A 13381-nucleotide genomic window follows, 5' to 3' on the forward strand; every position below is an offset into this window, starting at 1 on the left:
CTGGGTAAATAGATAGTGTACAAAAATGTAATGTATAAAGGCTGGAGTGACTGGATGTCTAACAGAACAGAACCCAACTATCTGCGTTTCAGCTCTCTGAGTTAGTCAGCGACTTGAAGGGGGGGCCACGTGAGACATAACTGTTCAGTGAGTTTGCAATTGATCCTTAGAATTCAGCTCAGATTCAAAAGCAACAGTTATGACCCATGTGCCCCCCCCCCTCAAGTAATTGCCTGGTAACTGGTAATCAGTGGAAACCAAGAGAGCTGCAAAGCAGGAAGTAGTGTTCTGTTATGTCAAAGACCCCAGACAGAAGTTCAAGGCCACCGAGGGACGCAAAAGCACTTCTATCCATGGTCTGGATGCTCGCTGCACTTGTGTGTTTAAAGGAACAATAACACCATAAATGAAAGTGTTTTAAAGTAATGAAAATATAATGTAGTGTTGCCCTGCACTGGTAAAACTGATCTGTTTACTTCAGAAATATAATATAAACAAGCTGCTGTGTAGCAATGACAGAGATTGAAAAAGGCTATATAGCACAGGTTAAATAGTGGGTAATGGATAACACCAAGCTTATCTGCTGTGTAACTTTTCTCCTTTGAATGACTGCCCCCATGGCGACACAGCAGCTTACTTATATAAACAATAATAGTGTTTCTGAAGCAAACACAGCAGTTTTACTAGTGTAATACTTTAAAACACTTCTATTTTTTTTAATGTTACTGTTCCTTTAAACCAGGGGTGTCCAAACTTTTTACAATGAGGGCCAGATTTGGTGAGGTGAAAATGTGTGGGGGCCGACCATTCAGCCTGACATTCTTTGAACCATTAACATCATTTAACTCATTTAAACAAGGAATCGCATAGCCGTAGCAGTAATATTTGGGCACATTAGTGAAATGACCTGCCATTTGGTCTATACTGCTGCCTGTGTGCTGAAGGTGCTAGCAAGTAGTTTACAGTACGTCTATTGAGAACTTCAGCCCTAAAGAAGTATGTGAGAGTGTCTCGTCACTACATGCCAGAACGTGTCTATTACTAACACCTTCAGCACACAGGCAGCAGTATAGATAAGTGGCAGATCATTTCACTAACGTGCCCAAATAATACGACTAGGCGATTCCTGATTGCACTGTGCTGGCGGGCCTCATTATTATTAATCCTATCATCAGATAGGAGATTATGGTCACTGTTGTTCTCTCCGACAGGACTGTAGGGATTTAATCACACTTGAGCTACAAACCTTAGCACTGAATGATTTTGATACAGCTTTTGAATGTCCGAATTAGTCAGAAAACAATTAGCCATTGTGGGTTGCATGTCACTCACTTTTCTGACTGAAGCGTTGTTGTTTTCGCAACCAAATCATGAGTCTGCTCCTTTGTTGCCTAGAATAAAAAGGAAATATCTGTTACAATTTATCATGGATGACTGTTCAACTTTTCCAAGTATTTGACTACCTTTAAAAAGAGGGGGGGGGGGGAATTAATGTGAATGCAATAAATGTTACTCTTATTTAAACCAGCACCTGAGCCAATTGTACTTTTCCCATGAACATTTCCCAATAAATATAAAGCGTTGCACAATTAGTGATCTGTTTTTGACAAGCAGGAAATATTGAAGCCACCTGCCACATTAAAAATGGATTATATGTTTTGCTTCCTTTTAATGAGAGTACAATGAATTATTCATAGGATATGTTTCTGGCAGGTTAACTAAACATATAACATTACAATAAAGAAGAAATACAATAGTGACAGTAACCAGCTCTTGATCAAACTTACTGACGACATTTATAATCTTTTCCTTCATGCAGTTATTAAAAAAACGGATCTAGCATTAATGGGGTGGGGTCACTTTTGTGGTAATTTTTGTATATTCTAGAATGGCCAATTCTAATCAACTTTTCATTTGGTTTTCATTATTTATTTCTTATAGTTTTATAATTATTAGTCTTTTTCTTCTGACTCTTTGCAACTTTCAAATGGGCATAGCTGACCCCTTATAAAAAGCAAATGCTCTGTAAGGCTACAAATGTATGGTTATTGCTGATTATTATTAATCATCTTTCTATTCAGGCGTCTACTATTCATATTCCAGTCCCTTATTCAAATAAATGCATGGTTGCTAGGGTAATTTGGATCCTAGCTACGAGATTTCTTAAAATGCAAATTAAAGAGCTTCTGAATAAAAAGCAAATTAACTCAAAAACCTTAAATAATAAAAAATAAAAACCAATTGCAAATTGTCTCAGAATATCACTCGCTACATGATACTAAAAGTTCAAGAGTGAAGAACCCCTTTAAGTCCAAGGCTGCCATAGCCACTTCTTTGAAGCCCGAAATAGCTGAATAAGTGTCTAAAACAGGCTTACCCAGTGTCTTTAGCCCAGAGGTTCCAAGGGACAGCTCGGTATTTTTAAATGATTAATACATGTATGGAATCCCTTGCCCAAAAAGCTGAGAATTACCAGAAAGTCCATCTCCCATTGAGTCCATTTTATGTAAATAAAAGTAATTTTTGCATTAAGTCCTGTGAGTGCACATATATACACACATAGTGGATAATGTACCCCCTACTTTAATTTATAAAGATATTATGTCACCGAGGAGTTATGTGACCATATAAAAGCACGAGGCTGAAGGTAAACACTGAATACATCTAATGTTTTTTTTGTCACCAATGTGAATTCATGCAGCTTAGTTACCACCAAGTACAAGATCCTGTTTTACCCAAAAAACCATTTACCTTTGATTAGTCTTCAGCAGGTGGGGGGGGGGGAAGAGAACATTTTAATTGGTAGCTTTGGGACGCTGTGCTAGTACAGATTTGCCCACTGCTACTAAGCTATGGACCAATGACTTTAGACTTATTTAATCACTGGGCTGCAACAGCCTACAGTTTGGCAAGCACCGCTTCTATAGGGTGAATTAATCATTGCGCATGGGAAAGGACTAATTATGTATATATTATTTCCTACTTGGAATTATTCTGAAAGTGGACCTGTCACCCAGACACAAAAATCTGTATAATAAAAGTCCTTTTCAAATTAAACATGAAATCCAATTTCTACTTTTTAGAAAAGCATTCATAACGGTTGTAAGCTCATTTAAAAATCTCAGCTGTCAATCAAATATTGCCCTGGGCACAGAGGCAGGGCAGACAATTACTTTTACTTTCCATTCAGCACTTGCTAGAAATCGCTGCTCTCCCCACATTCCCCCGATCTTTTCACCATTTAATTGTGTAGCCAGGGCATGGGGATGGACATCAGGTCCCCCATTCTGGTGCACAAACAAGATTCTGAGATGATGCAAGGCTTTTCTTAGTGTCCACAAAATGGCTCCTGCCTGCCTGTCATAATTATGAATTCCCAGACTGAAGGAAACAAGATTCAATTAATTTATATAGTGTAATTAAAGTTAATTTTGCTTGACTAATGTGATAAAATAGGACTAATGTGATAGAAATAAGTAACAATAAAACAGGATCTTGTACTTGGTGGTAACTAAGCTGCATGAATTCAGATTGGTGGCAAAAAAAACAGATGTATTCAGTGTTTACCTTCAGCCTCGTGCTTTTATATGGTCACATAACTCCTCGGTGACCTAATATCTTTATAAATTAAAGTAGGGGGTACATTATCCACTATGTGTGTATATATGTGTATATATGTTAACGTTAACTTTTTTTCTCCAATAAACACCATCATTTTTGCATTAAGTCCTGTGAGTGAGATCCTCTGTCTACATTTTATTTATATAATCTGATATTTACACACACACACAAAGAAAACCCAAAACCTTATAAACTGCTTATTGCACATCTAAAAGTTATTAAAAAGGGAAAACTGTTTATGACTTTAGCCAAGCTAAGCAGCATCGTGTATGTAATAAGGCTAGAGGAGAACTCTGTGAAGACGTAATGAGGTACCTGAGAATTATGGAGTAATTGCCTGTGAAATTAAGAGGACTTTCACGACTTCAAAACGAAAAGCTCCAGGCTGGAACCTTCTGTTAATATTGAAGCTGTGTAAGGGGTTATGCGTTCAATTTGCTATACCTTGAAGTACTTTTAATAAATTAAACTGTGCAAAATGGTATCTCAATAAATAAGTTAATTCTCCTAAAGTGATTAATGAGCAAGAAGAAATAACATAACAAAATTTCAAAACTACAAATAACAAAACTATTGTCTTTCTGCACATTCATGGATAGAACTTGCTGAAGCATTAAACAGTGGGCACATTTGAATGAACAAGCAATATGTCAAACAGAAGTTTCTTAAAGGGATTCGGTCATGATTTTTATGATGTCGTTTTTATTTCTAAATGACACTGTTTACACTGCAACTAATTCACTCTACAATATAAAACTTCATTCCTGAACTAGCAAGTGTAATTTTTTTTAGTTGTAATATTGGTGTGTAGACAGCCATCTCAGGTCATTTTGCCTGCTTTCATAAAAAGCCAGCACTTTAGGATGGAACTGCTTTCTGGCAGGCTGTTGCTTCTCCAACTCAATGTAACTGAATGTGTTGCAGTGGGACCTGGATTTTACCATTGAATGCTGTTCTTAGATCTACCAGAGAGCTGTTATCTTGTGTCAGGGAGTTGCCATCTGGTTACCTTCCCATTGTTCTGTTGTTAGGCTGCTGGGGGGGAAAGGGAGGGGATGATTAGGGTTCCCACCTGTCCGGTTTTGACCCGAACAGCCCGGTAATTTGAAGGGCTGCCCGGGTTAAAACTTCCTGCCAGGTTTTCCAAATTAGGAAAACCGAGCAAGATTCCCCATGATTGACACAACGTCCCATGACATCACAGCCCGCCCCTCCATGTCACGGCCCGCCCCCTGCCCGGTCTCCACCAGCAGAAAAGGTGGCAACTCTAGGGGTGATATCACTCCAACTTGCAATACAGCAGTAAAGAGTGACTGAAATTTATCAGAGCACAAGTCACATGACTGGGGGCAGCTGGGAACCTGACAATATGTCTAGGCCCATGTCAGATTCCAAAATTAAATACAAAAAAATCTGTTTGCTCTTTTGAGAAATGGATTTCAGTGCAGAATTCTGCTGGAGCAGCTCTAATAACTGATGCGTTTTGAAAAATATATTTTTTCCCAGGACAGTATCGCTTTAAAGAGAAAATGTGCCAAATTAAAAAGTAGATTTTTGTTTGTAAAGTTTTTTTCCCCCCGTTTGAAATTTTCATGGTTTGCATTTATGCCAGTTTGTCCCATTTTCTTATTATTCAATTAATAATTTGGAATGGAGTATTCTTTTTACCAAAAGAATAAAGTCATCTATTGGCCCAGTGAAAACTTATAATTTATAAATATAAGTAAGAGCTGTCATAGTGATAAGCATGCTAGTATTTTCCTTTGTACTTGTCTAATGGAAATTTTAAGATATAATCATATAATTAAGTTTGTGCTGCATGGCTCTAATGGTGTTACTGTGTTGTGGGAAAAGTACCTGAGAAGTGGTCTTCCATGTATATGTTTCTGCAATTTGTACCCTATACAGCACTTGATAAATGACCCCTCAAGTGTTTTGATTACTGCTACAACATGTGGGCAATTACTCAGAATATGAATAAGGGATCAAAACGTGTCCTTATTAGAATATTAAACAGGCTTGCTAATCCAAATACAGCATCGTAACCTTTATTCCGAAAGCTCCAAATTACGGGATGCCATCTCCACTAGACTCCATTTTATTCAAATAATTAACATTTTTTTTTTTTAAAACGATTTTCTTTTTATTTGTAATAATAAAACAGCACCTTCTACTGATCCCAACCAGATGTAATTAATCCTTATCGGAGGCAAAATAATCCAATTGGGTTTAATTAATGCTTAAAGGAACAGTAACACCAAAAAATTGAAATGTGTCAAAGTAATTAAAATTTAAATGTACTTTTTTTTTTGTTTTGCATTTGCTTCAGAAACACCAATATAGTTTATATAAACAAGTAGGGATGCACTGAATCCACTATTTTGAATCAGAACCCTAATTTGCATATGCAAATTAGGGGTGGGAAGCTGAAAGCATTTTTTACTTCCTTGTTTTCTGATAAAAGGCACACAATTTCCCTCACGCACCTCATTTGCATATGCAAATGCAACCCAAATCCAAATTTGCGTATGCAAATTAGGATTCGGATTTGGTTCGCCCGGGCAGAAGGATTCAGCCGAATCCGAATCCTGCTGAAAAAGGCCGAATCCTGGCCGAATCCCGAACTGAATCCTGGATTCGGTGCATCCCTATAAACAAGCTGCTGTATAGCCATGGGTGCAGCCAAATAAGATGGAAAAAAAAAGGCACAGGATACACAGCAGATAACAGATAAAACACCATTGTATTCTACAGATCTAATTTGTTATCTGCAATGTGACCTGTGCTTTTTCTCCAGCATGAATGGCTGCTTCCATGGTTACACAGCAGCTTGTTTATAAAAACATTAGTAAAGTTTCTGAAGTAAACACAAAACATTTACCAGTGCAGGGCAACAGTACATTATATTCTAATTACATTGATACACTTTTATTTTTTGGTGTTACTGTTCTTTTAAATGACTTTTAAGTAACTTTAAAGCATGGAGAACCAGATTATGGAAAGAGCCCTTATCTGGAAAACCCCTGGTCACATTATCATTCTGGATAACATGTCCCATATCTGAAAAATGTATTTTTATTACAAATTATTGGATAAAATAATTAATCTCATATTCTCAAATTTGCCTAGTTAATTTTATAATACCTTCAACCGGCTAGTCATGTCCTGACAGCAGCTGCTCATTGCTTGCACATCTTCATTTATGCTTTCAAGTTCCTGTAAAATGAATACAGTTCATTAAATTAGATTGTACAGTTCTATTTTATCTTTTTCTCTCTTCTGTTTTCATGCCAAGCAAACAGTAGAAGCTATATTATATACACTTGCCACTTAACGCAGAAGTCCACCGGGGCTCATTTATTAATACTGGTTACAGTTGCACCAGTGCAGTAAACCAAAGAAACCAATTACCTTTGATTAGTCTTCAGCAGGTGGGGGGGGAGAGAACATTTTAATTGGTAGCTTTGGGACGCTGTGCTAGTACAGATTTGCCCACTGCTACTAAGCTATGGACCAATGACTTTAGACTTATCTAATCACTGGGCTGCAACAGCCTACAGTTTGGCAAGCACCGCTTCTATAGGGTGAATTAATCATTGCGCATGGGAAAGGACTAATTATGTATATATTATTTCCTACTTGGAATTATTCTGAAAGTGGACCTGTCACCCAGACACAAAAATCTGTATAATAAAAGTCCTTTTCAAATTAAACATGAAATCCAATTTCTATTTTGTATTAAAGCATTCATAGCTGTGTAAACTCATTTAAAAATCTCAGCTGTCAATCAAATATTGCCCTGGGCACAGAGGCAGGGCAGACAATTACTTTCACTTTCCATTCAGCACTTGCTAGAAATCGCTGCTCTCCTCACATTCCCCCGATCTTTTCACCATTTAATTGTGTAGCCAGGGCATGGGGATGGACATCAGGTCCCCCATTCTGGTGCACAAACAAGACTCTGAGATGATGCAAGACTTGTCTTAATAACAGTGTCCACAAAATGGCTCCTGCCTGCTTCTTATAATTATGAATTCCCAGACTGAAGGAAACAAGATTCAAATAATTTATATAGTGTAATTAAAGTTCATTTTGCTTGACTAATGTGATAAAATAGGATTATGAATAGTTTTTTTTGGGTGACGGGTCCCCTTAATAAGCCTTTAGTGAAGAAATGCAGCATTTATAAACCTATTTCTTGAGTTTCTTATTAACTAAATTAAACAAATTCCCAATTGAATGTCTGAATTAGATAACTGGATTTCTCTACATATTGGCTAGTGCTATTTAATACAGTTTCCCCTTTGTTTAAAGATAGATAGGAAAGTGCAAAAAGCACACTCAAATGGCAATAATGCGGCTTGCTCCAATTTTTCCAAAAACTATCTATTTTTCTATAAGTGTTCTATAAGCGTTTGGACATGGTATAACTAAATGTATTGTAAAATTCTCATGGATCATCCTATCATCCAAGAGAAGACCAATAACTACTTTTGGATCAAGAAATATCAGGCCTTTGTGTGCAATGGCTCTATATGAATTGGGCCCCATCTGCAGTGTTAGTTCATGTTAACTCATATTATTCATTTGGACACGGAATGCACAAAACTTTTCAAAAACTGTTTGTTTCATCTGGAAACTGAATTTCTCTTCTCAAAATGTGTTCTCCAACAGTACCATGGGTTAACATTCCATAGGGTATAAAAATGTGTAACAAATGCTGAACCTAGGGGTTTTCAAAGTTTCCCTGTTTACTTCAATTGCCATTCCCATCTGGAAAATCAGAGTAGTAATGGACAACTACTCAGCAGTGCACTATGGCAAAGGATCAATCTGCTTTAATTAGCCATCTGTTCACCTCCAAATAATACCGTTTTGAAGTGGAAGGAATAGGAAAACTCTGCAGAGATTGCAGCTCTCTGCTAAAATGAGAGGCAAATGGTCACTGCTTTGAGAGTGTAATGATAATATAATTAATGCAGTATGAAGGCAAACCTCTGCTAACACCTTAAGGGCAGAGACACACAGTTAGATTCGGGGAGATAAGTCGCCCGGCAACAAATCCCCTCTTCTTTGGGGGCGACTAATCTCCCGAACTGCATTCACCTGCCTTCCTGCCAGCTAGAATATAAATCGCCGGCGGGATGGGACTCAGATCGATTCGTTTTCACAAGTCGCCCAAAGTTGCCTCACGAGGAAACTTCGGGCGACTTCTGAAAACAAAGCGCTCAGAGTGCCATCCCACCAGCGGGAAAGCAGAGGAAGGCATTTCGGGGAGATTAGTCACCCTGAAGAAGAGGAGATTTGTCACTGGCGACTAATCTCCCAGAATCTGACCGTGTGTCTCTGCCCTTAGGGTGTTAGCAGAGGTTTGCCCTCATACTGCATTAACTATATTATCATTAGTGGTTAGTGGACAAGTGCATCTGTCTGGTGCAGCAGGTGAATTTTTAGGGTAAGGACACACGAGGAGATTCAGGGAGATTTTGTCGCCTGGCTACTAATCGCCTCGTCTTTTGAGCAACTATCTCCCTGAACTGCCTCAGCGTTTTTTTCCCCATAGGCTACAACGAAAAGTTGCCTGCGTTAATGCACACACGGCGATGCGTTTTCAATAGTTGCCCAAAGTTGCCTCAGTGAGGGCTGGGACACACTGGGCGATTTAGTCACCTGGCGACTAATCGCCGCGACTTTCCACGACCAATCTTCCCCGAATGCCTCCCCTCGCTCTGCGCCTGGATAAAATGAAAAATCGCCTGCGCTAATCACACGCGGCGATTCGTTTTCCGAAGTCGCCCGAAGTTTCCTCGTGAGGCAACTTCGGGCAACTTCGGAAAACAAATCGCCGTGTGTGAGTAGCGCCGGCGACTTTTCATTTTATCCAGGCGCAGAGTGAGGGGAGGCATTCGGGGAGAAAAGTCGCTGCGATTAGTCGCCAGGCGACTAAATCTCCCCAAATCGCCCAGTGTGTCACAGCCCTAATGCCCCTAGGCCGTTCCCACAATCTGTCTAAGACTACTAGGGTGCGGACACACAAAGCTACTAGTAGCAGCTACTTATCATGGCTACAAAATATATAATAGTGATAATCGGCTTTGCTAAGACACTATGGGGTAAATTTATCAAAGAGTGAAGTTAAAGAACGCCAAAGTCAGCTAGAGTGAAATTCCGCCACTCTCCATTCATTTCTATGGGATTTTGAAAGGTGTATTTATCAAAGGATGAACTTTCACTTTCACCCATTGATAAATACTCTTTTAAAAAATCCCATAGAAATGAAAGGAGAGTGGCCGAATTTCATACTAGTAGATTGTGGTGGTCTCTAACTTAACTTTTTCATAAATGTTCCCCTATTTGTGTTTTATCAGAGGCAATTCTCAGTATTGTGTATTGCAGGGTAATTTTTTTGGCATTTTGCAGCATACAACAAGTAGTTGCTACTAGAAGCTATATGTGTCTTCACCCTTAAGAGTAAATGTCCATTGCTGCTCTCAGAAGCCCAAATTTATTTTCTAATACCTGTGGAACAGTTTGAGTTTGATCATATGCTTTTTGAGGTCACCAATGCCCCTAGCACACTGCATTGCCTAATGGAGCGGTGTCTTGTGGACTTACATTAGGAGGCAGTTCTCTACTTTACTTTTATGATGCAGTGATATTCTCCCATAAGAATCAAGTAACAGTATTGAATATAGCCAGCTAAATGCCTATATTCCAGAGACAAATGGCAAATCTGAAGCAAGCAGTACAGCAATGAACTGTGCCCTGGACTGCATCTCAGTTGTGGCCATTCTGAGCAGAGCTGGGATATTACTACAGATATATACATAGAACTTTGTTCTGTTTTAGCTAATCAGTGGACAGTCATTACAAGGGAGATATAGAGAGGCAAGAGGGAAAGGGAGCTGCTACTTTTAAAGCCCAACTGATTTCTTCAATTTACCTTAGACAAAAACCATTCCTTGTTTATGCCAAAAGTACAAATGGACTATTCATTATCTATGTATTGCAGTAATGTTTTATTGTTTAAATTTTCTTATAACATTTCCAGTTTGTAGTTGAATCAAAGAAGAAGAAACTGTAAGAGTAACCTAATGTCTGTTTAAATAAACCAAAACAATTATTATTTCCACTGCAGTAAACTGCAAAGCTATTGGTACTGGTCACAATACTGCCAAACAGCAGGTCATTGAGGCAACAGTACACTTGAAATATAAAAGGCTATTACTCTTTCTTTTTCAAAATAACCCAAACAAATATGATAAAACCTCTTGCATCTTTGCCAAATCGAATAGCACAGAAGGCTTCAGAGATTGAACAAGGTGTCGATTTGGAAACACTAGTGTTAAATAGGTAACGGCATAAGACATGTTTAAAAAATTCATGAGAAACCAAAAGATTACCTCCCGAACTTTTTTAACTATTCCCACAAATTCTTCATTAATAGTCAAACTGCGACGTTCTATATCCCCCCGTAAGTTCCTCCGGCTTCGCAGACTGTTTTCATTGAAAAAAGCAGAGAGTGCTTTCAGAGCTTCCAGCATGTCCTGCACATGAAAAGGAAAAAGAAACACAGTAAAAAAAATCCTGTCACAGGAAAGCAGAAGTTCTAATACATAAATAAGAATGAGTTGTTTTGACAAATTTTTTTTTTCTTTAAATTGAGAACTAAGCACATCAAATCATTTCCTATAAGTGCAAGGTATCTGACAATAACTGAGAGTCCCCTCCCTTTGGTGGCCATTAGCGAGAAGCACTTACATAGCACTCTATCAGTACAGATACTCCGTTACAGAGATCCAGGTCCCATCCTATGAGTACAGCTAGCCTAAGGATACTTTTTGTCTGTACAGGCACATCCTTTACGGTCAGTACATACACTTACTAGAACTCATACCAAGACATTATTAAGAGTCACATCCTTCCCTACAATACAGGCACATGGGTAGATAGATAAACATTCTCTATTACCAGTACAGGCAGTGCAGAGAGTGATTAGAGTCACATGATTTCCTACCAGTACAGGTAAATGGCCATTACTGACATATACATCCTTTTCTAATAGTAACAACACCTGGGCATTACGGAGAGCTACATCCTTTTCTACCATTACAGATACCTGGGCATTAATTTGAATTACATTTATTATTTTCAGTAAAGATAACTGTCCATTACAGACAACTAAATCCTTTCAACGAGTAGACACCTTGGAAATACAGAGAATTACATCCATTCATTTCAGTACAGATACCTGGGCATTACGGTGAATTACCTACATTATTTTCAGTATAGATAACTGGGTATCACAGAGAGTTACATCCCATCTTATGAGTAGAGCTAGCATGAGGATATCTTAAGCTGGCCACAGACGCAAAGATCCGATTGTAAGAATCAACGTACGATCGGACTTCCCCATCTCCCGACCTGCCACTAACCATTCCGATCAAATAAAGTACAAAGAACAGATCAGCTGATGTTCTGCCCCTGACAGCAATCGTACAAAAGTTATGTCCGACCAAAGCTAGTGACAGTCTCCCACTGAAAATCGTACGATCGGCAATACATGCAGAGATATTACCTGCAGCCGACAGAAATCTTTTAACCTGTCCGATCGACCAAACGACCGATCTCCGCCGGACGATCAGATCTTTGCGTCTATGGCCAGCTTTGGACTTAAGTCACATCCCTTTCTGGAAGTACAGGTACCTGTGTATTACTGGAGGTCATAACTTTTTCATACCAGAACAGGCACAGAGGCATTCCTTTCCTACCAGTAGAGGAACTTGCCCATTACCGAGTGTCACATTCTTTTTGGACAGTACAGGAATCTGGACATTACCAGGACCGGACGGGCAATCTGTGGGTTCTGGCAAATGCCAGAGAGGTTGCTGTAAGATGCCATAGCAGGCCTCAGTGTAACCAAAATGCCAGGGCCTATTTTCAATGCCAGTCCAGGCCTGGGCATTACTGATTCACTTGCCCTCCAGGCATTAGAGGTATCTAGTCATTACAGAGAGTCACATCAACTCCTACCAGTACAGATGAATGGGCATTGCAGAAAAACACATGTTTTCAGCTCACCATAACAGATACTTGTGGGTCACATGCATTCCTGTATTTAGTGAGAATATGTACAGACTGTACTACAGCCTGTCGTTTCCATGCGATACACACAGAGCCCTATTTATTCACCTTGTCATTATCCAGGCGGGTTTCCAAAATCTTGTTGAGCTTTCTGGAGAGAGGGTTTATACTCTGCGCAGCGGCTGGTGTAGAAGAGATTGTAGTCATCCCTCCGTTCAACTCTACATCTGCCATCCAACTTTCTTTCTAATGTTTATATTCCTGTGAAACGCAGACTGAGCCTTCGGTGACACGCAGAGGGGAGAATCTAGGATGTGCTTCCGGGTAAACAGCCAATCAGCTGCCAGTATACGTCACCAGCTGGATTGTAGACGTGTGGCAGGTTTTAGGGCGTGTGAAGTCATAGTCATGTGACCAAAATGTGGGCGGAAGAGCGTGATGTCACCTATTAGTATTAAAGCGTTGTACGGTGGCTGTATCCTAGGGCTTCATTCCATCAGAGTAGGGAAGGGGATTGTAGTTGAGACAGCTCTGACTGATGGCAGAAAGTTGCTAAGTGCTGGTACTATAGATCACTTCTGTCCGACTTCTGTGCTTCTGAGGACCAGGATTTTTCAGACCTACATGGTGCAGGGCCAATAATGGAATCCAGTGTTGACTACTCCCTGCTTTTACC

The 13381-nt window shown here is 39.3% G+C and overlaps 1 protein-coding gene across 1 annotated transcript in view; it reads right to left on the reverse strand.

Moving 5' to 3' along the window:
• Positions 1–12962, reverse strand: part of MGC68662 (uncharacterized protein) — a 74074-nt gene extending 61112 nt beyond the window's left edge. Inside the window, 4 exon segments of the mRNA NM_001089864.1 lie at positions 1333–1391; positions 6766–6837; positions 11025–11168; positions 12814–12962. Coding sequence (NP_001083333.1) covers positions 1333–1391; positions 6766–6837; positions 11025–11168; positions 12814–12939 — 401 coding nt within the window. The 5' untranslated portion in view covers positions 12940–12962.
• Positions 12963–13381: the final 419 nt, after the last annotated feature.

Source organism: Xenopus laevis, chromosome 2S (genome assembly GCF_017654675.1).
Source record: "Xenopus laevis strain J_2021 chromosome 2S, Xenopus_laevis_v10.1, whole genome shotgun sequence".
In the NCBI taxonomy this organism is placed as follows: Eukaryota; Metazoa; Chordata; class Amphibia; order Anura; family Pipidae; genus Xenopus; species Xenopus laevis.